The sequence below is a fragment of the Balearica regulorum genome, chromosome 6, assembly GCF_011004875.1.
Source record: "Balearica regulorum gibbericeps isolate bBalReg1 chromosome 6, bBalReg1.pri, whole genome shotgun sequence".
In the NCBI taxonomy this organism is placed as follows: Eukaryota; Metazoa; Chordata; class Aves; order Gruiformes; family Gruidae; genus Balearica; species Balearica regulorum.
The window spans coordinates 30,956,533-30,983,869 of record NC_046189.1 but is presented as its reverse complement, the minus strand read 5'-3'; the positions used below and the strand labels follow the sequence as shown (position 1 = coordinate 30,983,869).

The following is a 27,337-nucleotide window of genomic DNA, read 5'->3' as shown; positions in this document are numbered from 1 at the left end:
AGGCTGATGGACATCCTACCTCTCCTTTTCACCAGCTCAGCAAGGAGCACAGCACAGCACTCCAGCACAGCCAGACCTGGGGGACAGGGAGGGGAGAGAACAGATGAGATCCAGAGTGCCATCTGGATGTACGCACCTCCTGCTAGGAAACAGGGCTCACCGTAAGCTGTCTGAAGAACCAAAGAAGTGATGCAGATTGTGTCCTGAAAAGGGCAGGAAGAAGACACAGTAGAGCTTGCTCTGCCTTTGGAATTAACGTTACATTATTTAAGGTCATGCTGAAAGCAGGCACCAGGCTGCCCTGACTAGGCAAGCACAGACCCCAGCCAATAATGTCCTTCTCCCGCCCCCCTCTTATGGCACTCCTGCAGCAGCTTCAGTATGAAAGATGGAGCACGTTCTCATTTGCTTTCGAGCTCTGCACGGTGCTTAACAACTAGGGCATGTTCTTAAGCTCTGCTCAGCATACAGGTTAGGGAGCTGATCCTACAGTGTCACTCCCATGTTCCTAGTGCAAGCTGAGCCAGACGCCCAGGTCGGAGCTTTGCATGCTGTACAGAAGCCAGGGACCCGTACAGTGCTTGTGCAGCCCCCATTGAACGTACCTCACACTTTCTGAACATGTACTTGTCAGCTACCTGTCTCAGGAAGCTTCGCCTCTGAGGAAGGAAGAAACATTATCCAGGAAAACAAAGACTCCATAAATGCTCCAAGAGGTCAGAACAACTTTTGGATTGCTCTATCAAGTCAGCAGAACGAATGAAGGTGTACCGATTGACACAAATGCTCTGTAAAATTCATTAGCAAACAATTGGATAATAAAACTGATGAACTACAATTTTGACAAGTATAGGAAAGTGGTACAGATGCTGGGAGATCATTTACTAACGGAAGTTAACGGGTACCTGGAGTATTTGACCAGCTACGACTGGAACTGCATGCGCAGCCAGATGCTCCCAGCTTCCCCAGACTCCTGTTGAGAGATCAGCCGGACTCTTGTCAACACAGGGCTGCAACTGCCATTGAAGCAGACTCGCTCCTGCTACCCTTCTCATCAATTACCCCCAGCCACAGAAAAACCCTCCTGTAATACAGCCCTTTATATTAACACCATTCAGAAAGGAGGATTTTTTGCAAGCCATAAGACCTATCTAGAATGCTATTTATTCTGACAAAAAGCTCATCCAAATAGCATGTGTTCAGTGTTTGCAAATGTTAACGGGCTCCTTTTTTCCAAGACAAACCATGAAAGCAAAACCAATCATATCACAATACTTGCAATGGAAATGGGGAATGACAGGCAGGAGGCTGAAAGGTAATATCCCTAAACAGATGTTCTTCGGTCCTTTGATAAAGAGACTATCAATTTATTAAAGAATTCAGTGAATGTTAAGTAATCATGATGTCTGCACAGGAAACCAGTTTCCATCATCCTCTAGTTCTCTGTTGGCTTTGACACAGCTAGAAGAACAATCCATGTAACACATGCGTGCATTCCCGCATTCAAGGCTGCATTCTTTTCTACACCTCTCTAGATATACTTCTATAGCTTATACACGTCTGTGTGTCAGTCTTCCACAAAGCAGCATGAAAGAAGGGATCTACACATTTTCCAGGGTCTGAAAAGTTATTTCCTACAAAAATCTGACAATTTGCAAATGAGACAAATTCTTATGCCCAGCTATTGGCCCAGCCATTGAATACGAGAGAGCAGACCACTATGAAAAAATGTCAGATATTAAAGAAAAATACGCAAGGAAGAATGTGATTAAATCTCTAGAAGCTCAAATAGGGGACTCTGAGGTAACTAAACGTCAAACAGCATTATATATACACCTTGTGGAAGTCAGGCAAACTATTTCGCCATCCCTTCGTGAAAGTGAATGTAAACAGTGACACTATTCCAAGAAAAACATGGTATTGTGGGTGTTGGATGGACCCAGTTCAACCTTACAGAGGGCTTACTTTATAAATACAGCGTGAAGTGGGCTCTGCTTCTACTAAATCCCACAGAAAAATCAAGCAACTATGAATGGCCTTGTGCAATTCAAACTAAAATAACCCATGTTGTTAGGACAGTAGTCATCTTCCCTAAATTCGTCTTCATGAGTCTAACTCAAGTATCTGGTAAAATCAGCAGGGAAGCACCTCCTATTTCTCTGAACACTGAGTTTCTATAAGCAAATGGAAAATCCTGGGAATTTTCAGTAAATTTTCACCTCCATCCTGGCCTGGTGTGTCTTGTTTCTCATCTCACACAAGATTTCAGCAAGTTCTAATATTATAGTCAAACTAAAGTAATACGTTTTTAGCACCTAGTAATCTCAGGTAATGAAGAACAGTCATGCTCATTAACTTTTCATCGTGAAATGGGATTTTTATCAGTGCTGTAAAAACAAGCAAAAAAACCCCAACTGTCTTCTATTACACCAACAGTTGCATTTGTTCGTTAAACTAATTGCTGATTAGCAGGTATAACGCCAGCATAACTGGAATGGAATAATGGCTCCAGATGCTACAACAAAGGAAGTTTTCATTCCTTAAAAATGCATCTTTAGGAATAGCAGGAAGGGAAGGAGTCTCAGAGAAAACAAGATTCTCTGCCAACATCTAAACTGAAGAAACGATGCAACAGAAAATTCTTCACGTGCACAACAGCCTGAGTTCAAAACTAAGCCATACTTCAGGCAGTCCTAACAGCTTCCCTGTCTATCAATGGAGGTGGAGTGAAAAGATAGGTATAAGGGCTCTGCTAGACTTTATAAGCAAGATAAACCATGAATAGCTGTATTATTCAATCATTGACTCAAAATGGTACAGGACTGCTCTTCACCTTTTCTGGTTTCCAGAGTTCAGAAAGGTGCTAATGCAAATACAAACTTCTCAGTGCTAAACAAAGGCTGGTTTCTGTTCTTCTGGATTTTAAAATACTTGTGGTGTAAACATCTCCTAAAATTCTTGTATGCTTCAATTCAGTCCTCTTTTCCCTCATCTTCTGGATTCCCCAAACAAAAGCAGACCATGTTCATGAATGCATTTATCTTCTCTGTCTCAAAGTGGGGAGAAAAGAGAATTAACTGCAAAGCACATCACCTCCAACATCATCTTGGAGGCTGCACACCAAGGTATTCTCAAGGTTTTGATTTCAGACATCAGTCTGAGAAACACATTACGAAAAACGTAATGCATACTGCCCCTGTTCACCTCTGATTACAATTTCATTCTCCAATTCATCTTGGTTGTATTAGGCATAATTTTCTTGACCAATACCACCTATTCAAAAAGGAAAGAAAATATCCAGCTCCTTTCTTCTTGGTCATAATCTGACAGTAAATAATTTCTGAAACACATACATTTTGGTATGAAACGCCCAAGGACATTTGCCTGGAGCAACACTTTGTAGCACAGCAAAACTCTGCCAGTCCCCAAATCCAACACCACAAGCAGCATGGCAACCTCCCTGCAATTAAAGCTTGCTTTTTTGTTGTTGGTGGTGGTTTTGTTGGGGTTTTTTTTCCCAGCATCTCAGTGAACCCTTACATGATTCCAGGTCACACATAAAAATCTATCTATATCTATCTATTTGTACAGTATGAAACATCATAAATAACTGTCATATAATTGTAAAAAAAAAACCAAAACAAAACGGTGTAACTGATGGTAGTACTATATGGTTGCTATTCTATTTTCTAAGTGTTTAGGGTTTGCTAGCTGACTCACAAACTTCAGGAGCATACAACAGTTCTCTCAAACACAAGCCTAGATCAAGGAGGTTCTATCCCAGCACAAAAACACCCATCCCTTAAAGCCAGAAGAATAAACAAAATCCCTGGTCTTTTCTTGTTTAAGCTAATGAGACTCATTTATTATTTTCCTGTCACCAGTTTTGTATCTCAGGTTTGAGCTAATTATTCATCCATTTCTGAAAGTATATAAAAAGAAGAACAATAGTCCAACAAGTACAAGTCACTCCATTTACTCACCAATCCATTTCCTTTCAACCTTTCCAGAGTTTGAACAGAGGAAGCGTGCAAAAATCCTGGGTTAAGTAGAACTTTTTGAATAATTACTAAAAAGAAACCCTGTCCACATAGATCACTTTCAAAGGACAACTAACAGGAAATTATAAATGAAAAAAATGTTAAAGTATTTATAGCACTAGACAGAGGGCCACAGGTGCCATAAAGCTGAGCCCCAGAAACAGTTTCCAGGTTACATTTTAATTAAGAAAACTTTCACATATATGTCAATGTGAAACAATACATTCCAAAATTTAGTATCTTACATATTCCAAATCTAATTTGCTAATATGCAATAGCATTATTATTATTATTTTATTTATTTATTTAGCCTATCCCCTACTGCCTCACAAAGGCAAAATTGATTTTAGAAATGAAGAGCTTGCATGATATGCAGAAGACATACTCTGTACATTCCTGCCATTAACATACTTTCAAATGAAGCTTTTTTATGCCACCAGACAAATTCCCCAGTCTTGGTGTCCGTACATACATTTTGCCGCATGGAAATGATCCATTTTCCTCCTCTAGTCACGTATTCTTTTGCGTCCCTCTTAAAAAAAAAAAAGTTTAACTATCAAGTGAAAAATGTCCACAGGCATCTTACATTACTTTATTTAAAAAAAACCAAACCAAACCAAACCGCCCAATCCAGACAGCTGCTTCTTTTGGAGACCAGCTTTACATTCCTGAGAGTGAATAACCATTGGAACAAGACTGCCTCTAAATGTTCCAGGACTTGTCAGACATTGTAATCAGGGGACTTTCCCTGTGGTTGTCGCAGTCGAATTTGCAAGGTAGAAAATGCGCCCACAGTCACATGAAAGAAGAGCTGCCACAGGTTGCGCAGTTCATACAGATACATGTTACACAGGCAAATTAACCCAAAAGTCAGGAAGGATTTGGCATTCCTCCAGCCTGTGTGGTATACAAACAGGTAACACTGTCAGGAAGAAAAAAGAAATCAGATTACCACATGGAAAATAACTTCCACTGAAGAAACATCATTTGGTCACTGAGAAATTACAAACCCAAAACAAGTAAAGCTCTATATCCAATATGTAAGGACAGTATCAATTTAGCAGTCATGGAAGGGTGAAAAGTACCTGATATCAATACAAGGTCACATTTTGCTGCCATTAAACCCTCTTTGAGAACAGTTCTCTCATAATAATGGGTTACAACCTGCAATAATGAGTGGCTCATGACAAAGGACAGTGGATGTTCCTGGCAATCTCTGGTCCCCTGAAGGACCCTTGAAGCTGGAAATACTCAGCACAAGGCAGTTCCCCAGATACCAACCCAGCGTCCTGTTAGGGTTAATGCAGAGGATTAACTGGGGGATGTGGAGAGGTCCACATACATCCGCTGTCCTTTTTCAAGTGGTGCAAGATGGATCCCACTTGGAGAGAAATACACAACAACTCTACTGTAGTTCTGTCATGTTTCCCACAGCTTCCCACGCTGCCTTCTCCCTGTTGCAACCTGAAATCTGTTTGAGCGTCTCACCTCGGTTTTCATCTCTAAAGGACATAGCTGTCCAGTACTTTTTTGTGGACGTTATTTTTACTTCTGCTGTTGTTCAAACTACTGCCTTGACTTCCACAAAAAAATTGTTTGCCCCCTCTGGATTCTACCCATTTCTGACTAATGAAGACAGCTTTTTCCGTGTTTCAAGGGAAGTAACAACATCACTTGGGCTTACCTTGCATTCCAAATCTGTTCCCAGTGGATATATAACCATGCTCACACAAATTTTTTTAACAGCATTCATCATCAGATTATCTAAGTGTCATTTCTGTTCTTCTTGGGCATTTGTCACATTTTATCAGAGTCAGAAAAACTCTACTTAATTTTTTTTTCTTCATTTTTCATGTTCCTCAAAAAAGGGCAAAAGCATTGTACACTCACAAACGAACAATGCAATTTATTGAGGTTACTTTATACTCTATTTGAAGCTTAACCTCTTTCTTGTAAAGCATGCATTTCCACTGTAACTGTGGCTCAGATGATTAACAAAACTACTTGTGATTTCTGGATATTTAATTATCTTCAGAGATGCGAGTACTGACAATGTCAGTAAGATTTGTATGTCCTTCCTCCAAAGCGAAGTAAAACTATAGAGATAAGCAATCTACAGGTTTCAGAATCTAGATGGAATTCCTCTGAACCTGCTTGGCCACTTTAAGCAGAGCAAATGCAACCTACTTGGGCTGACAGTTTTACAAATCACATCTAAAAGAGCAATTAGTTGGTACTAGTATCTCAGCAATAAGAATTCAGATAATTTCCTAGCGTCGGCACCTCCACTGACAACATATGAAGAAGTGTAACTGCTTCCAAGATTAAAATAGTCAGGATATGCTTCATCAAAATGATTAATAAGCATCAAGGGTTTAAAAAACCAAAAATACTATGCAAGCTTAAAAATGTCTCTGCAACATGATGTTGAATGACTGTGAATTTTACTGAAGATCTGTTTTTAAATGAATTCTGGGGCTTACCGTTTCATTAGTCTAGGTTTAAGATGCTACATTTGCCACTTCCAAAACAGAGCACCAGTCAAAAGGCCAAAACATTGTAGGTTTAACACCTTGCTATAACAAGTGCTGGTATGAAATTCCTGGGGGCTTTTGTTCTTCTATTTAAGGGAAGAGTTAGCTTGGCAATTACTGAGCATGCTTTTATGTACAAGCTCCTTGGCAACTTCAGAGAAGATTTTGATTTTTGATTTTTTAAAATTTATTTGGTTTTAATAAATGTTAAGAAATGACTGAAAGCTCAACTCCTGACACTTCACACTTCGGGTACAACTAAGACAATTGTTACTTTTGCACATTTTCTTCTTCAGAAGAGACTAGAAGCCATGGAGGAACACTAGATACGTCAGCTCTAGATAAACTGGAACAGGCATTTCTTGACTTCTTGGACATATTATCAAAGCTCCTAATCTTAGTTATTTTACCCTGTGAACATTATAGCATTGCTATTTTGTCAGTGTCGCAATACTCAGTTGCAATTTGATAAGCAAAATAGGCCATAAATCAGAAATGAAATAGCTTGAGTTTACTTGAAAATGCCACTTTCAAGTGTACAAAAAAGAAATAAAATAATCCCAAATGTAAAAAACCTTAAGCAATTAAAAATCACAGCTTTAATGCTGCTAAAACTGTGCCCTAAAGCTTTATATTTTATTTCAACATAAAAGTGAACCTAAATACTGATAGCATCATCTTGAAATGTAAGGTTTTAGAGAGTATATGGTAGATGCTGATGGACCATTTCCCCACAATGCTAGAACAGCTGCTACTTTTCTCCTTAGACAATCTAAAAATATCCAGATCGCATACCATATGTGCAAATATAAAGGGAACACTATTATTATTTCAGTTTGATACATATAGATATATGCCAGCATACTGGCCACTCAATACATCCCATGTATTACTACAATACTTCAAAAAGTAGCACAGGATTTTCTTCATGCTGTCTACTCTCACTTGTGTTCTTGGTATTTAGAGCTAGACTGTGAAGACACTCATCCTGGTTCAAAGAGCTGCACTTTTATATGTAAAAAGAGCTGGCATAGAAACTCTCCAGTTTGTGCATTTATTGGCTTCTAATGATCATGACCAAATTACATTGAATGTTAGTGAGCATAAAACATCCTGTTCCATGTTAAGTCGCATTTTTTTGCCTGCACAGAGTTTACAAACATTTTCTTGGAAATTAGAAACACACTGTTATGTTGTAAATAACTGAACAAGAGAATACAACATTATGGAAGCCTTGTGGGTGAACGATAATGAAATGCGCTGTCACGCAACATACAGAATTAATCTCTCGAACTCCTAAATGTGGCAAAAGAACATCAGAACATGCCAGAGAACTGTCAGCCCTCTTAGTTCTGAAAAATGACCAATTACTTATTGTACGAATCACACTAGAAGGTGCAGAACAAGAGTCTTGACAGATATATTTTGAATATTAAGAAAAAGCCTACATTCCAAGCTGCATGGATTCTTTCTTTAAAATAAACCTATTCAAGTCAGACATTGGGGGAAAGACATATATCCTTATGTCTCAATGCACCAACTGAATACTTCATAAAGAACAAGGTTTCTAATTTGGTAGAGGAGGGAAGAATGCGTATTTTTCACACATACACAAAAAAAAAAAAAAAAAGAATGGAGGAGCTCCACCTTATCTGATATGGAACAGATTGTTGGCATGGAAAATTAACACCAATCTGAAGAATTAAGGTATAAGCTGACAGAAAGTCAACAAGTGGTAAGGAACACAAGTTGTACTGTGACATTTTGATAGATACAGAGAATGGAGATTACAGGTACCTGGACAAAAGGCTGACTGATAGAAAGGTTGATATAAAAGGAAAATCATGAGACATTATTTTATTCTACAGTTTGACACTATACTAAACATCAGCACATGGAAACAAGTAGAAACCGCATATTCCACGTGCAGGAGATGAAAAGTTAAAAGAATTGTAATAACAGCAATTGAGCATGACAGACATTATAGCTAAACATAACAGCAGTGCCACTGAATGACAAATCCTAATGGACACCAGAACTCCTTGCTACAAATTATACAGGAAAGTCAAATTTAGAGGCAGAAATGGAAAACCTAGAGACCTGAAATGCCACGTGAAACATTAGACAGGAGAAGGAAAACATAGTGGAAAGTGGCTGAAAGCTTTCAGAAAGAAGGAGATGCACAATAATCTACAAAGTGAGGAAAATTCTGGGGTGTAGTGCCTAGGTATTACTGTATTTACTTCAAATCTTCCCAAAGGAAAGAAACAGTAAGGCATCTGTTCAGATGTTTAGATTTACTTCAACTATGAAACTATTACTTTAAGGAAATGATATAACTTCCATGTGACTTTAAAGATAAATTGTAAGCTCCAGACAGAAAAGTATACCAAATCTCCTAATCAACTAACTGGAAAAAAATGCCAGCAAACAGAAGCTCTTTGTCTCAACCTACCATATGATAGTTTATGATTAATGAAATAAAACAGAACAGAAATTATTTTTGTAATTGCCCTATTCAAGTACCTGTGACATTTAAGAAAACATGATGACATTTATGCATGACTGAGTAATGTTTCTAAACTCTAGTGAATTATGCAAGCAGAAGAACACACCTGGTACAAACACGCTGCTGTTCCAAGAAAAAATGCAATTACATAGCTGAAATCTTCACCTTCATTCTGTGAAAATAAAACAAAAAGCCATGTTTTACAATGTTTCATTGAAATACCAGATATTTACAGTATGAAAGTTATTCATTATTGTATGTTAAAATAGTCTCACATAGAGATTTATAATAATTCCTGTACTACACCAAATCAAAGGAATTAGCACTAATTATTGCTTACTTATATGCCTGGAAAAAATCCACTGTGATATGGAATCAGACCAAAATGTTTATTCACAACAGACAACTAATGCTGAGATTTTCAAAAGCCTTAAAGGAACTCCAGCTCTGACACTGACACTTACCTTCTACAGATGCCTTTGAAAATTCAACTCTAAACACTGGTAACTACCTTTAACACCAACTTTGTAGAACTGTGCCTTCCTCCAGGTTCACAAAACGGAAAGGAGGCAAAAGGGAAAGACACGAACTGCCCACTAGGGTGTGGTAAAATCCCACACAGAAAATAAGGGAGGCAGCCTTGCCTTCATGGCTGTGCTGTGAGAGCAAACAAAACCCCATGAATTTATCAGAGAGACATTATTGGAAAATTAAGTTTTCTTGAAGGAAAAGATGGAAAAAATTACTTGAAGTGACAGATCTTTCCACTATGTGTTTAAAAAACAACAATAAAAAAATACCTTCTAACTTATTCAAACAGGTTGTTGCAGTTTCTACAGAGCCGAGCAGAATAAATTTACGTGCTCAGTGATTATTCTAACCGCATTTCCAACAACCATCTGCGACAATCAAAAACTAACCCATGAAAACAATGGGTACTCATGCAAATGTTCTTCCTTGAATGCAAATTTCATTTTAAGAAGGTGATCCATTCAGAACTACAACTTGTTTCTGCTCAGAGTATGTTCAGTGTGAAGCATTTGCATCTACAGTGTTGACTAGGGAAAAGTTAGTATGTCTGCACATAAAACTTAGCTACACAATGCAGTACAGTCCTTAACCATCCGTAAATCTTTGCCTCAGTGCCACTGCATATTTGCTGGAGTATAGTTACAGATTGTAACAGAGTTTTGCTAACACCCAAATAAGAACACTGATTATAAAGGAAACACTAATTCAGAGAGAAGCTTTTGAATGATTTCTCAGAAAAGTTCCATTAATCACACTGTGGATTAGTTCTCCCTAAACCTTGTGGATTTTTCCACAATAAACTATGAGAAATTTTAATGGATTTTTAGTGTGCCTCATTTGTCAGTAACGAAAAAAATATCTTCCATCTGTACTGCCATCTATTACCTCCAGATGCAATAACATATAGAATAAAATGAATTGGCTGCCGTATCACCAGTTAAACAGGTTAATCTAACACTGGCATTCCTTTTGAAAAAAATAGCTGTGGAAAGGTAACAAAACAAGTTCTAGAGACATGACACTAAATGGTAGAATTCTGTTCAGTACCACTCATACTACAGTGTACTTTAAATTCATTCCTATTTATAAATTGAGAGAAGTGTGATAACACAGAAAAAACTAATTAGGGATAAGAGCGAGATGTATGTTCACTATTTCATTCTGGATTTTTCTTTAAAAAACAAACTACAAACAACTCAAAAGAAGGACCTAGCATAGAAAACTTTTATTAGCCTTGTTCATCTATTCATTAGTTTTCAGGAAATGCTGAGGCCTCAAACATTACTGCTTTATTAAATCTTTACATATATCAATAATTATAAAAGACAACTGGAATACAGGTCATCTTCTTTACCTTACTTCCCTAAAAACTCCATTAGGTATCAAAAGCATTGCAGTTATAAAGTTCAGATATATGTTAGAATAAAAAGATTATCTATTAACCAAACAGGAGGGTTCCCATTTTCTTTCAGAAAACTTGTATGGGATTTTTAGTTTCTACCTGCATTGCCACAACAGTAGAGCCATTTAATGTTCAGTACGTCTTTTTTTGTGGTCACACGTGAACTTTCTGCATGTGCTTGCAAGCACTACCAGCATATTCACTTGAATTGCTTGAAATCATTCACCACTATTATTTGCACTGCAGCAATGAGAATACAACTAGCACAAGAAATAGGGAGGGTCAGAGCAGAGAGTTCACATAAAGCAAATAAATGTTTGTTGGGAGGGTTATTTGGGTGGAGGGTGGGTGTTGGTTTGGGGGATTATTTTTTTTTTTAGAAGAAATCCATTGACAGTTTCCCTTACATTAATCATTTCAGCATACGCAGAGAAATAAGCATCCTGCTTAAGAAGGTTTATTAAAAACAAAACCAAAAAAAACCTTTCTAAAAAACCCCCAATTTTACAAAACCTGTTTAAAGACCCTTGCTCCATGGACCTTTCAACAAAACTGGCCAGATTTTCAAAGCTGTTCCTCATTTCTCTCAAGTGTTTTAAATAACATCTATTAAAATTAAACGTCTCATATCATAGATAAATTTAGAAAACAGAACATTATGTTCACATTCTCACTGCTACGAAGGTACCTAGGGAAGGAGTCGACCACCCACCTTCTACTGCTTTTGAAACTCACAGCCTCAATGAATGATGCATCACACTCAAGAAGGATGCAGAGATCACAAACAATACAGGTTTCATAAACAGAGGTCTGACCTCACCATCAATATTTCTGAAAATAAAACTGGCAAGACTTAGTTCATATAGCAAGCATCTTCTAAGGTGATATTGTGATTGCGGTGACACCTAACTCTTAAATTCATAAAAATGTACAATACCTGTAGAAGACTTTCTATGGCATGAAAGCCACGAATTAAATTCAAAGCCCCACATAACAAACTAAGCACAAATGAGACAATCCCTGGCAGAGTCACAGGTTCCAGACGCTGATGAGGAGCTGCAAAGCAAAAGATCGAAAAAAAGATATCAAAGGTCAAAGCAATGTCTTTAGAAATTTAGTAAAACAGTAATCTCATTTTTCAGTGGCTTCTAGCCCAAGAAGAGCTCACTGAAGCAAACCACAAAATAGCAATCTTTTTTTCTCAAAACAAGAAACATTTGAAATATTTCAACACAAGGTTTAGCAAAAGTATACTTTCCTTCAATTCACATAAATAATTGTCTTATTCTACTTAGCTTTTAACTCAATACATTCAGTTTATTCAGTATGGTACTGAAAGCTGCTCAAACATGCCACGAAATCGATGGCAAATGATGCACTTCCTAGTGAAATTTGCCTACAATTAGTAGCCTGCTAATAAGTCACGTACTTAAGAGCTCCTCTCACAACCTCCACTTTTCTTTAACGCAAATGCATTAGCAGAGCTATCGAGACTGATTTAGTTTGTTTGCTGAATGGAACACTGAGGCCCCTACCTTAAAAAATACAGCCATCAAGTGCTACCAAAGACACACGTAACAAGACAGCTTTGAAACTAAGCTAATATCTGTATTACAACCTTACACGGAACTTACAGATAGTGCTTAGAAGTCTCTCACAAAACACGCTAAAATTAAAGCACGCTTTCTTTCCACGTACACCCACTCTTTCAGGCTTAGCTAGGGTCACTACTACAGAAGAGTTGTGTATGTTCCTCATTACTCACCCTTTCCATAACTAATAACGGAAAGCAAATATGAAAAAAACAATGCAAAACTCTTAACAATCTAGGAAACACTGGGAAAACAATAGGACTGCTGAGCCATACTTAAATCATTCTGTTCAAATCAACGAAGTGTAACGATGTGAACAATGAGGTTAATGAACTGTAACATTAATAGAGAGAGGGGTGTCAATCCTGGTTGTTTGCATTGCGCAGATCCAGGACAAAGGCTTTCCAAACAGTTTATGACGTTACAGAACCTAAAGAAAAAAATGACAGAAGCTATTTCACATTGGTAAACAGACAGGGCTGCCTAATTATGTGTGTGTGATAACTTAAAAATAAAACACCAAATTAGTTAACTCATTTGTGCTGAATTTAATGGTGTAATCAGGGTTTTTTTAAACAAAAGCATAATCCGTGTTTAACTTTCAGAGCTTATTGCTTTTCTAACAGTAGTGCATATTAGAGGAACGCTACCAGCAATCACTCAGTTAAGGTTACATATGGTATTTGCATACCAAACCATTCTTTTTCAGTGACTCGTAACTGGTTACTTTGGTTTGGTTTTTTTAAACCATCTCATCTAAAGAGTGTCAAAAAGCTGAAGGTGTATGTGACTGGTTTTAGCCAAAACTCATTGCATTTCATTAACTGGTGGATAAAACTAGTTCACTGCTCTCCATGCACATCTCTCCAGACAATTTCATTTTCCCATGTAGCAGGGTAACTTTAAAACATCGTGTGTTAAATCAGTATTTAAAACACCTCTTTGAGAACCATGAAGGGAAAAATAAAGACTCTTGTCAGCTAAATCAGGACAGTCTATGAAGGATCATAAAATACTAACTTTTCTCTCTTTCTGCTTCACGCATTAATAATTACCCCTATTCCTCACTACACAGCGCAGCTTTCGCTAAAGGAGAAAGGCTGCTATTTTCAATTACTTTAACAATTTAAGAGGCCGAGACACTAGACCGCGATACATATCCAATGACAAGTATGAGCACGTAACAGACAATCCTTCATCAGCACAGCCAAAACCAAGCCATCAAATTCTGCTATTCTGTGTCACAAAACAAGATTTGCATCTACCTAACTTCCTACCTCTGCATGCTATCCAACTCGATTTAACATACGTAATTCACTTACAGCAAGTCATGGTTTTTTAACAGAACAGCCTATTCAGGAAATTACACTAGGCAAACCATATCTTTTTGTGAAAATTTGTCCTTAGAACAAAGGAGAAACTTTGAAGTCTAGCCAACCGAGTGGGTAGCAAACATCCAGAGGAAGTTCTTTTCTAGGGTGGAGAGAAGCAATGAATGTAAAGAATAACTAAACTATTAGCAGACTTGCTAAAAAAGACACTGTTATTCATTAGCATCTAAAATTTGAAGAACTGAAGAAGGAGCAAAGTGCAAACCCCTCATAATGCACAGCCCTTTGATGGTGAGTTTCTACAGCAATTCAAGGAAGGAAGTGGATAACTGAACAGAGAGATCTATGGAATTCAGAGGAAGAAGAAAGTTAAAAGTAACTGAAAGGGGAAAAAAAAGCAGAAGAAAGTCAACATGGAAAGAAAAGAGGACAACAGAACTGCTTCTGTAAGACAAGTTGTGGACAGGTAGGCGGAAAAAAAATTTGATCATCTGTGAATTATTATTTTACTTTACAGTAAAAAGGGAAACGGTCCTTATGCATTTTAATTTAGGCTCATATGATCTTCCAACACTATTACTCAGAAAAGTGATAAAAACCTTATCTCCCACTACACAGACAACTTTAAAAATACAGCAAATTTTGACACAGGCTGAATTCTCTTATGCTTATTGTTTTTTTCTGTTTTCAGTTGCAGGAAGTTTGAATCTAGACAACTTTCAGAGTTAACCATTTGCCACTTTTGGCACCATAACCTTTTCCACAAGTCAGGATTACACCAGAACATTAAAACGTAACAACAATGAAAGCATCACAAGTGGGAAAAGAATGGTATCACAGCATTACATACCTTTAAAAACAGCCCACACATAGAAGCAGTAGATGATTAAAGGTATGTACAGTGCTGCTTAAAAGATTCTACTCTTCTAAATAATTTAAACAGCTTCACGCTTTTCCTCTATTAATTTTCCAGAATCTATCTCTAATACTGTTAAATTGCAAATACATAGATTGTAAGCTATTTCTACGTTGTCTCATAGCACCAAGAATTCTCGGGGTCGGGGCCCCAGCAGTACAAATAGTGCACCCTAGCGATTTTGTTTTGTTTTCATCTTTAGTAGAAAGTAGTTTAGAATCTTACGAGTAAGCAAAGTAATTAGGATAATACACTGGCAAAGAAATCCTGTTTTCATATATATATATATATATAAAAATATATACAAATGGCACAAAATCAAGCTGATCTCTTGTATTGCAGACCTGTAGGAAGTGTTTAGATTTATAATTGCAATTTTCACCATGACACTGTAAAGCGAACAGCATCGGTCTATGCCCAGGATAACTAACTAGCCTTACAGCCATAGGTACTTTGGGGAAAAAAGGGGAAGATATCAACTAATTAAAATCAATGCTTCCTTTTAATCTATTTATCATTTTGCTTCACTAAACTTGGAAGACTGAAATCAGATGATGTCAATTGCAGATGTGCAAGGACTTGGCGAGTTTCAAGTTTTCTGTCCTGCTGGGAAACATCTAAAGGTGGGCCTCAAACTGATTCAGAGCATTCACTCAATAGCACAAACCTTTAACCCAGTTCAACCACACAATTCCATATTTACCTCCCAAATGAAATAAATTAAAGTTTTAAAAAATGAATGACTACTTAAACGAACGTGACAAGTATATACAAAATTGTTATTATTAACATCATACACAAGGCACTTATTTAAGAGAGTACATCTTTTAGTCAGCCCAGCTCTTTGGATTTTCACCATCACAGATGCTTCCTAAAGTGACGCTTCTCCCTCCAGCTGCTCTAACCCCTGACACTATGCTCTTGGCTTATGTCATCACGGGGTTTTACTGGGCAGAAATAACAAAAAAGGTCAGAAAAAGAAAGAAGATCATCTTCTTAAGTGCTCATCTTCATTTGCTTATTTTCCTGCAGGGTTGGGGTTTTTTTTTCCTTCAATAAAGCAGTCCATTGAATAGACTCATTTCTCTCTCTGAGTGCCTTGGAAAGATATGCACTTTGAGCAGAGGACAAAACAAGACATCTAAGCTAAAATACACATAAAGTCATGGCAGCTTTATGCTTTAAGAACATCACAGTGAAAAAGCTTTTTTTAAAGAAAAGAATATCAAAGATTAATTCTACTACCCTGCATCTGTCTCATTTAAGGATACAAAAACAGAAGACTGAAACTTACCTGCAGATATCTTACCAGTACCCTTATATTCTGCCACAGATAAATGTGCAAACCCATTAGCCGAACCAAGTTCTGACAGAGAAATTTGATAAGGTGGTCTCAGTTTGATTTCCGTCTGCATGTCAGCAAGATTCATCTTTGTTGACAAAGAACGTGTGTTGTTATATCTCTGTTTGGTCCTCTGAATGAAATTATCTGTGTAAAATTTAAATAAAAAGGTATATCCTTATGGAGTTTTGTTAATTAAATAATCCAAGACCATGCAGCTTTATGTACTACATACTTCATGAATTGAAACATATTGTTTGAAATGCTTGTATTTATCTTGGATTTTTTCATACTATTTCTGTTTTGTGACTAATATATCACAGGCTATTTAATTCTGCAGTAAAAAAAAAAAGCTCCAGAAATCTAATTACTTAATAACTGTGAATAAACTAATGACTTTTCACTGCATGAGACTGAACGTATTGCTAATACAATGGATTTATTGCACTTATTCTATCTTTTCCATTACTTTAGTAAACATCCTTATGAAATAATTAACTCCTGCATTCAAGTATAAACTTACTTGAGCATGAAACGTGCTTGCAAAATATTCAGGTGGAGAAAATTAACACCACATTATACAGGTATAGACTATAATAGACCTACATTCTAACTTAACAACTAGTAGAACAAAGGCAGCGTTGAGAAAAAAAAAAAACACCACCGGAGTGTTCATAGAAATCTTCGTAAGGAAGACAACAATGTTGTATAGAAATTGTTAAAAATTGCCTGACTGAATTATAGACAGGAATTAAGCAAGTGGAATAACTTCCCCCATATTTCTAAAACTGCAGTTCTTTTTGCTCTAATGCTTTTTATAAGAATATTTAAAATAACTGCCTAGCATATAGTATTAAAGCAACTGATATTAATGCAATCCGTAACAGCTGTTATCTGGTATATATAAGATTAGCTGTATTTGGAGCTTGTATGACATAAGATTAAATGCTTCACTATATCATAAAACAAATAAAAATCTCCCCCTTTCATGTACTGAACAAAAATTACAGCACAGCTAAGAGCAAACATGAAAATGCAATCTTTTACTTAAGATATTTATGAAGCTCAATGCCTTTACAGGTTAAGTATTTCAAGAGGTATGAAGTCAAACAACTCCTAGTATTATTAACTAGGAGAAGATGAACTCCAGACTTGGTCACACAAGGCTTAAACCAAAACCTAATGGAATGAAGAAAAAGATTATAAACAAGTCTGGATAAAACTCTAGTAACCTAATTTAATGCCCACAGAAGTACTGCTTTATTGATTCTAATGGGAGTTAAATCAGATTCTAAATCCACCTGAAACACAGCTATAAACTGCCTTGGACATTTTTGTTTTGTGTGCATTAAGTTGCACATCTATTTAAATACTCATTTGTCTTGGTGTCAAGGGAAAAAAAAGTCAGATCCTTACCAAACTCTATAAAACAGTACGGTCTGACAGCAGTATTTGTCTTCATCATATTGTAGGTAGTGATGAACTCTTTCTGAAGCTCATCCAGGAAGCAGAAAGCCAGAACACTGGGATAATTTTCAGTGCACAACATCATATAGCTTACTCCCAGAGAACTTATAAAGCTATAATTGAGACAACAAATTCAAAATTTAAAATTTAAATGCAGGTAATCAGCTGCTTCGCTAGTCTGATCTCATATTCTATAATCAGAAAAGCAAAAACTGCTCTGGGGTAGCAAAGGAATGAATGTTTACTGAAAAGTCCAATGCTATTCTAGAAGAAAAACTATTTACTTCTAGGCAATATTTTACTTTAACATCACATTGTACGATCATATGAGAAGCTGTGTTAATACATACACGTGTATGTATATATGTGTGTGTGTGTGTGTATACATATCTACACACTTTTACATACAAGGAATAGAAAATAACATAAAGCTTTTGGGATACAGAAACACAGCAGGTTTGTCCCATAATAGCTTTTCATTCATCTCAATAGCAGAATTATGTGATCTGGTGCATCCCAAAAATACAAAAAACTTATCTTCAAATTGGTGGGGGAGGGCAGTTAGTTCTTTCTAAAGTATGTGAGGAAATAAACCTGTTCCATACAATACGGGATGCATCATTCTCCAAAGACAGCTGCAAGGATGACCAGAGATGGCAAATATGAAAATAGAAAGGGACAGTTTTGAAAATACTATTGCATGTAGGCAATTCATTAGAGTGCACGTTTTCTTGACACATTCAAATGTATTCAAAATCTTGATGGAGAAGTTACACTATTAGTCAAAGACAAAAGTAATAAAAAATGTCCTAAGCCTTATGTCTCATTCTTAGAAGTTTCTTTTAAGCTGATCAGTTTACAAGCCAACTACAGCTGAGGTTTTTAAAAAAAAAAAAAAAATTACTGGAAAAATTTAGTCCCTGCTGGATCTACTCCTGAGAAATGCCGGAAACTCACACATACCAATGGGAGATGGAGAAGGCTGAGCACTTTCTAGGATCACTCAGCTGGTATACTTTCCACCACTGTCACATCTACATGTTTGCTAGACATTAGGATTCAGTTATCTCATTTAAAACAGCGTATCTAAATTAGAATCAGAATTTAGCTCAACTAAAGTACAACTGAATTACCAGCTCACACAGGTGCACCTAGTTACCAATATGAAGGAGAAAGGTCACATACAAAACAAAATTCTGGATAAACATAGATTCAAAGAATTATCTCACAACAATCAAAGTTTCACGCTGCAAACAGGAAAAAAGAGCATCTTCTGAACTATTAATGCGTGTTGTCATGCAGGTACACTATCAAATTGACTAGCTCAAAAAATTTAGGAATAGTTATTAAAACAAAAAGTCAAAACACAGAAGTGTAAAGAGAAAACAAAAAGCATTGTTGTGAAAGTGCTGGATGGAGCAGTAGGACAGGTAGGCTCCGCTCAACCATTCAAGACTTTACCATGCACTGGCTTCACACTAGAAAAAACATTCCCACTCTTCCCACTCCCTGTGTGCCTGCTTCGGTTTTAGTGCTTGTTTGCTCTGAAGTCAACAGAAATCCTGAAGGTACAATGAAAGGGCCTAATTCCATAACACTCTAACCACAAGTTTTCAGAAAAACTGGGTTATGGAAGTATTTGGGTACATTTTAAAATTTGTGCAGACTAAAAAGAGAAAACAAATGAACAGTAGTTGAACTAGCATGGCAAAGAACAGGTCTGGTCATTTTCATGTACGAAACAACCTTGAAATTTAAAAAAGTATTTCTAGTAGCACTTTGATATTCATAAAAATACTATTTCAAACTCGAACTTCCACCAAAGTTTGAGCAGGTTACAAATCTTTCTACAATTTCCAATACATAAATACTGTCAAGAATTAATCCCAGTTTGATTAATCACTTCTAATGTGAACTGTTAACTTTTTAACTTACAGACACAACCCAGGATGTCAAAAATATATAAAAGAGAAGTCTTACTTTATATTATACTGCCCAGTTTTGAGAGTACATCTGTCAGGAAGCTGAGAAAGTTTTTTTGAGAGCATTTTAAAATATTTTCTACATTCTTGCATTCCCGTGCTCTGGTCATAATCAGTAGATGCAGACAGTGGGAGTCCATCCCTCACACGGACCACAGACGCAGATAAAATCATAGACATTGCCAAGAGAGTTAATGGCAACCTACGACAGAATACAAATCAGGAGGAATAAGAATTAAGGTAAAAGCAAAAATAATGGAGTCAACTGTGATTAACCAAATTTCCCAACCCGTATACTGGGCTCAGGCTTAAAATAGGGCACAAGGAGGATTTTCAGCTATAACTCAGATTAGAGTCCTAACTGAACAGGACCTACTAGTCTACGCGAACTACAAAGAAGGAGCACAGCCAATGTCACATTTTCAAATCTGAAATTTTCAAATTTTTATCTGAACTGCCATAAATCCTCACCTGGAGATACCTGTGGCGACTGAAACACTATTACTTAGCCTTTGGTACTATTATAGCATTTGCACCCTTCGAGCTGTGAGTCTTCTTGTTTAGTGAGACAACAATTATAGTCTAAACAAAGAACAACAGCTGGAGAGGAAAAGCATGTACTGTAAAGCTATGCCAGATGGAAAAGTGATCCAGGTCTTGATCAAGCAATAATATTAATGTGCTTTCATGAAACTGTGTTACTGAGTGCATGCCTAAGTACCCCAACAAACAGAGACTGACACAATTTATGTACTCTCAAATAGGAAATCAAGGATCAGGACAGAAAGGAATGTAATCCAGCTCTCCCAACCCACAAACCCACAGTGGAACTTCTTAAACCTGAAATGTCTTTCTTCTTATCTGGGTCTCCATTTTCTTTAAATCTGCAAAATGTGTCTATCAGTATTACACAAATACTGAGCAGGTTGAAATGGCGCTTGGAAAGCCTACATGCTTTTACAGTATTTCATTTTCAAAGCATAACAGTTAAAACTTTAAAAAGTTGTATATTAAAGCATTTCTCAATCAGAAGGAGAAAATTTATAGCAGATATTTAACAGTATAAACACACAGCCTGCAGACAGTCTTTCAAGACTGAAGACACATTTTTAAAACCTTCAAGTTCTTCAAAACCTTACGTTAAATCAAAGCATCCAAAAGATTAGCAAGACAAGCATTAAAAGAAGGATTTACTTATCTGCTAAGTATCAGTACAGAAATTTGTCCTCTTATGAGTGGGCAAACTGCTAGAATTTATATGAAGCCAAAAGCAAACACTTCCTCAACTCTTAACACTGCTCTGCAGACTCCTACCATATACTACACCTATCACTTAAGAAATTATGAAAAAAATAGATTTTTGCCTCCTTCAGACAATGCTACCCAAGCTACATAGAGTCACTAACTGCAAAAGAAAACAGATTTCTGAATACAGCTGAAATATGCTTTTGTGTGCAATACTGCCATGTTTACAGCACCTTTCAAATTATGACATTAAGGGTGCTTTACAAGCCTTAGCTACTGAAGGACTGTATTCTGAAAAGTTAAGAATCCCAATTTTCCCAAAATAGCACTGCCTCTTCATAAAAGAGAGGAAATAGAGAAAATAGAGGTTATATATACATCAGGATACTTACTGAATAATAATCAATATTCAGGTTTTTCAAGGGTATTTACTCCTCAGAGAGAAAGAGGCATATAATAATGAAAACATTGAAAATGTGTGGTAATTTTCAATTTAAGAAATTCAGCTTCAGCAGCAAACTTCAACCTGCTTTGAGATGCATCACATTAGCTAAACAAATTCCAAATTAATACCCTTGTATTTTACTTGTATAGCACATCAGACTTTCACCAAAGTCATAACAGCAGAAGCCACTGTTGCTTGTACTCTGCTGAATACCTCTGGGCTTTTATCAGGTAGGCTTGTTATTTCAGCACTTCGCTACAGAATTCCCTGTTGTACGAAGTGCTTTGATCAGCTGGACACAAACACAGAAAACAAAACAACTGTAGGACTCGCTCTAGATTAGCTTGCTGGAGTGAAGCATTCTAGAAACTAAACCTGCGGTTCTAGAAACTTTTACCTATCTCTATCTGAGGTCATGCACATGCTCCCAGCAGGACAATTCACAGGGAACACATGTGGCACCCGTTTTCTTAACTATGCTGCTAACCACATAACCACAGCAGCAGCTCAAGAGCATGACAAAATTGCACAGGAGCTTTAAATTGTAATGGTTCTCCAACAAAAACCACCTCTACCACTTGGAACTCGATCCTGAAAGGGACTTCTGGGAGCTCTATCAATATAAACATAAGAACAATGATGTGATAGCAAAGTTTAAAATTCCCCTTGTTAACTTACTTGCACAAAATGTAATTTCATGGATCTGCATTTCCTCTGATGAAGCAAATAACTTCATTAGCACCTAATGTGAAGAAAGGAACACAGCTCCATGTCCTGTTTTCAGAAAAGGCAGTGAATCAGACAGCACTGCAGGAGAAACTCAGAATCCTGTAGACAGCTCTCAGCAAGAAAAATATTGTTCTGTTCACTTTTTAAATGATCTTGATGGTTAAAGTTCATGTTGAGCTATCTGATGAGATAAGAACAGACACAAAAAGTTAATAAATGTATTTAATGGCTAACAATATTCTTCCGCTGTTTTTGTGAGGGCATGCTTTTTAGAAAGGCCTGAACACACCCCAGGGAGATTACTCAGAGGTACTCAAGTAAAAAGAAAACTAGAATAATAGAAAAATCAAAATGTTTCTATGTTCTTTAAGTGAAGTTGACAAAGTCCCATCACTGCAGCCATTTAAAATGGGAAATATGTATCTGTCTGTGCAGCACACGAGCAACTCAGGGTAATGTAACCTTTGACTCTGAATCCCATCATTCACCTCATACACTAAGTTTAATTAATCTATAATTTCCTCTGATCAGAAACCTGAAGACTTCAGGAACATAATACAACACAATCACATCTGTATTTCCAAAGCATTATGATTTTCAATATTCAATCTAACAACAGGTGCTTTACCACAACTAAGAACAAAGAATCTAAACGCCATTAACAACAGCATGTATGCAGAGACAACAGACAAAGCAAATTATAAAGACCCCTTTAGAGGTATTCTTTCAATTTTTGTGTTTATTCTATATCTAAATAAATATTTGTATAAACCTAGAACAAAAATGGTTACTTTCTTCAAAACTCCTACTTACATTTAGAGAAATTAGTCTAACAGAAGGTAAGCCTCCATTAAAACCTACCAAATCTCTTTGTGTACTATGACATCAGACAAGGTAAAAACTGCGTGCACAGTGATCACCAATCAATTAGGTGTTGATACTATCATCTTAAAAACCCACCCAGTGAAAATATGTTCTTTTTCCTCAGCTTCCTAACAGTGGAATCAGAAAGCTATCTAAAAAAATGAAGCTAGTAAAAGAAAAATCACTTTGATTGCAAGATCACACATATGTATAGAGATGTGTAATACCTATACTGTAACAAAACATTCAGCCTTACTTGAAAAGGTATTAATATAGAGAAAAAGTTTACTAAATCTTCAAAACGAAGGAGTACTTTACTCGGCTCTCAAAACAATAAGGCTCTGCAGAAGGAGCCAAGTGGTAAATTTGATATAGACTTATATAGGTAGAAATTGAAGAAAAAACATTAAAGATATGTTAGTGTTTTTAGGACTATCTTTAAATGTCTTTTTTAAACATCTATTCAAAACTGCACAAAGTAATTAACTATACCACTACAAATTTCATAGGTTCTTCTCTAAAAATCCTATATCCATCAAACACATAAAGATTACAAAAGACTGTAGTTCCACTACAAACGGTCTATAAATCCAGTACAGGTAGATAGAAATGAGCAGGGACTGGGTTCGCTATCTCCTTCTATGACAGAACTGAGGAGTATCAAATCCAACTGGCAGGTGTTAGGTTCACAGGTACCACAGATGGTTCTTCACAAAACACGCAGTTAGCCAGGGGAACTGCTTGTCACAGGAGGTTGTCAACGCTAAGACATTATGGGAATTCATGAGGCAACTGGAAAAGTTCACGAAAAACTACAAGGGTTATTAAAACCAAAGCACCACCCTTTGTTCAGTAAGATTCTGACCCTCAAATGATGACCAAGAGGGAGAGTACCCCATGGAAGTGTCACTCCACACTTGCGCTATTCTTACATTTCCCTGCGTGCTTCTGCTTCTAGCCCATCTTTACTGATTTCCCCTTACACTGATGCTTCACAGCCCTTCCTGCCAATGCGGACTGGGGGAACTCATGGGAAAGAGGAACATGGAGAAAGCTGGCCACAGACAGATATGAGTCAACTAGAACGGTCATTCTTCTGTTACTCTACCATCCCTAATTTATTATACATGTGTCAACCTCCACTGCTTTCACAAAAAGGAATTAGCATATATGGCTTCAGTTTCATTCCCTCCCATGAACAGGAAAACTCAGATGATGGAAACCAGAGCCTGTTTTACTGGACTTTTTTCTGTAAGACAGATTCAATTATCACTTCATTTGTTTGTGTGTTATGATGGCATCTGGTCCTGAGGCAACATCTAGAAAAGTCCTAGACAGTGGTATATGTTCCACTCTTCCTTTGTAACAAATTGATCTTCCAATTTGTGATCTGACAATAATTGGTTTATACCTATCTGATGTCTTTCATAACTTTTTTTTACAAGTAAGTCTTTGAAAGTGATCTGTGAATATGGTTTGCTCAGGATACTTCAATTTTTTAAGAACAGCCTAGTTTCGCAAAAATTGAGAGATTCTAAGCAGATCTAGTGTAATGATAAGCCTACCCTCCCGCACCTGCCAGCCTTCAGCACCAATTTAATCAAGGCATTTCTTGCCAGGATGTCTGCCTCTCACGATAACCTTCCATAAAATGTAAAATTGGGGAGCAGCTGCAAGCTGCACACCTGCTTGATGCAGAATGAAGATACAGTTTCTGTGCTTACTTCAAGTACACAAAATAGCATTGGAGAATTTATTGTCCCCCACTTTTGAGGGTTGTGACAGCTGCATTATGCAGGCAGGAGTCTTAATTTTTCTACTCTACAGCATACTTCAGAAATGTGTATTACAAACTACAGCACTACAGAAGGACACAACAAATAAAGCCACTTTGACATCGCCAGGTATGATCAGACAAGGAAATAATCCTAAACCACCAGCCCATATAATCCTTCCCATAAAGCAGACGAAGAAGTAATCTCGGAAACAGAATCAAGACTCTGAAAAACTAAGGGAAGAGAACAAGCTGCATCCCAAAGCCCGGGAACTTGAGCCCTTCCATCTACCCCTACTTATAGGGCAGCTTCAACAGGATCATTCGCACTATTTGCAACGGCAGCCAGAGCAGGAAGAAGCAACGTGTTTAGTGTCTTAAACGGGTTCGCACTGCTTCAGACGGCAAAGCTTCACACAAAACCGTCGATGCCTACGCAGCCAGGCAGGCCGGCGCCAGGTCCCCGCCACGACAGCCTTCTGCTGCACAACGACGCTCACGACGAGGCCCGAGCTGCCGTGGGCGGCCTCCTGCACCGGAGCTGCCCGCTGCACCCAGCGCTCGCTGCCAGCGGCAACCCCCGAGGGGCGAGCGGGGAGGCAGCCGGTGCACGCGCTCTCGTCCCGGCCGGTAACACACGCGGAGGCCCCTGCGGCTCCAGCGGCCGGGCTGCCACCCTCCAGCGCACGGCAGCCCCCGGCGGGGCGGCGGCCCGGAAGGCGGAGAAACCGGTGACAAGCCGCTTCGCTTTGCGGGACCAGACCCGCGCCTGCCCGGGGAGTGCCGCGGTGCCCCGGCTGCCTCCCGCCCCGGGCCTGGGAGCCGAAAGGGGAAGGCAGGCGGCAACCGAGACCCCGGCCCGGGAACGCCGGGCATACACAGCGCCCTGTAGCAGCACCTTCCAGCGCCGTCCCGTCCCTCGCCCTCCCTCTCGGCGGGCAGGCCCCGGGCGGGCGGGCGGGCCGCGTCGCCTGGCAACGGCACGGCGCGGGAGGGGCTCGAGCTACCTGGCTCACCGGAGCGGAGCGGAACGGCGGCGGCACCGGCGCGCGGCCACGGCGGCCACCTCCCGCCAAGCATTGTGGGTACTGTCCACGTCTGCCCCGCGCCCCCCCCCCCGCCGGCGGGGGAGCGCCGTTCACGTGACGCGGACGCGGACGCGCCATTGCTCCGCGGGCAGGGCGGGGCGGGGCTCGGCTGTCGCCATGGTGACACGGCGGAGCCGGGCCTGCCCTGAGGCGGCTCCGCGCCGGAGTGGGCCGCGTCGGTATCGCTCTCTCGGCGGACTCAGGCGCAGTCGGCGGGGGCTCTCAAGGCTGCGGGGCGGCCCCGGTGCTGCGTCTGGGGCGCTGTTTCCTCAGGCGCCCTGAGGGGAAGGGGATATCTGTCCCACCCCACGGTGGGTCCTGTGCCTTTATGGTGGCGTCGCTTCATGCAGGCATTCCCCGCCGCTCCTGACAGGGCTGCCCGGTTAACCTTTGACGCCTCTTTGAATCTTTGGCTCTGAAGCCCGGGCTGCTGTGCTGGGTTGGGTTTGTGGCCAGTGGTCAGATGGGTTGAAGTGTCCCAGCCCCACTCGTGTTGTGGAAAGCCCCAATGTGTTGGGGCCAGCAGGCAGCCTCGCTGGTTCTCTACTTTACGCTTCTTTGGCTAATTCTTAATTATTTTCAAAAGAACTGAGGTTTACTAATTGTGCTCCTTGGGTTCTCCTGTGTAATAGCTTTTAACTATAGTTGGCCAGTTCCCACTAGGTTTAATGGACACATATAGGTCTTGACATATGCTTGATGCTGTATAGATAAAATGTGTTAGGTGTTTTCTGATGGGGCAGCGAACGTGACTGCCGAGGGGGAGGATGTATGATGTTGATGTAGTTGTCACCAGAAAAAGCACACTGAGATGACACCAGCTGCCAGACTGATTTCACTCATATCCAGACAAATCAGCTGGGCATGTTTCGACAATAAATGACAATACAAAACTGAAAGTTTGCAAATCTCATTACTAATCCCAAAGTGAGGTTCCTATTTTAAAACTACTTTCTTTACTGGTACAAGAATAATTTTCTCCCTGTATTGCTCTTCAACTTTATTGTTTCCCTACCCTATAATACAGTTTTAGTCCGTTGGCTCAAATCTCAAATGAAAGCAGCTTATTTCCTCACTAACGTCTTTTAATTTCTCCTTCCATCTGTTACTACTTCACTATCCAAGTGCTTGTAGCATTGCAAAGAGTGTTGGGGTAGAGGTAATGTACCTCACACTCTGGACTTTTGGGGTCTACTGAGCTTCACTTGGGAGCGAGGTAATCAGGACAGCGCTGAAGCACGTTAACATTGTCCAACCTCACGTCTGCTTTCTCTAAGCAGCATAAACTATCTAAGTGGACACCTATGGTGACCCCAGAAACCAGTGGGGTGTCACCTCCAGTGATCCAGGTGTGATAAAATGATCTCTGGGATCTCACAACCAGGTGTAAGTTGCTGGAGATTAATTTTGCCCTTTCAGCCTCCAGGCTTTCTCCTCTGTGCTTCAAGCAAAGCTCAGCCAAGCTGAGGAACGGAGCTCTCTGTGCCAAACGAGGCTGCAGCAAGGGGTACAAGGTTAACTGGCCATGGAGTTGAGTAACAGAGGT

At 38.9% G+C, this 27,337-nt stretch overlaps 1 protein-coding gene across 2 annotated transcripts; it reads right to left on the bottom strand.

Moving 5' to 3' along the window:
• Nucleotides 1–3,960: 3,960 nt before the first annotated feature.
• SEC22A (SEC22 homolog A, vesicle trafficking protein) lies at nucleotides 3,961–25,836 on the bottom strand. 2 transcript variants are annotated; one of them, XM_075757067.1, is made up of 8 exons: nucleotides 25,602–25,836; nucleotides 22,015–22,246; nucleotides 19,645–19,848; nucleotides 17,614–17,777; nucleotides 16,150–16,344; nucleotides 11,954–12,072; nucleotides 9,190–9,255; nucleotides 3,961–4,962 (listed from the first exon to the last, which is right to left on the bottom strand). In XM_075757067.1, exons 3-8 carry the CDS (start codon nucleotides 19,824–19,826, stop codon nucleotides 4,762–4,764), a joined length of 927 nt encoding a protein of 308 aa, XP_075613182.1. In that variant the 5' UTR covers nucleotides 19,827–19,848; nucleotides 22,015–22,246; nucleotides 25,602–25,836; the 3' UTR covers nucleotides 3,961–4,761. The 2 variants fall into 2 exon arrangements, with proteins under 2 accessions (XP_075613182.1, XP_075613181.1); XM_075757066.1 differs by having other exon boundaries at nucleotides 25,711–25,819.
• Nucleotides 25,837–27,337: the final 1,501 nt, after the last annotated feature.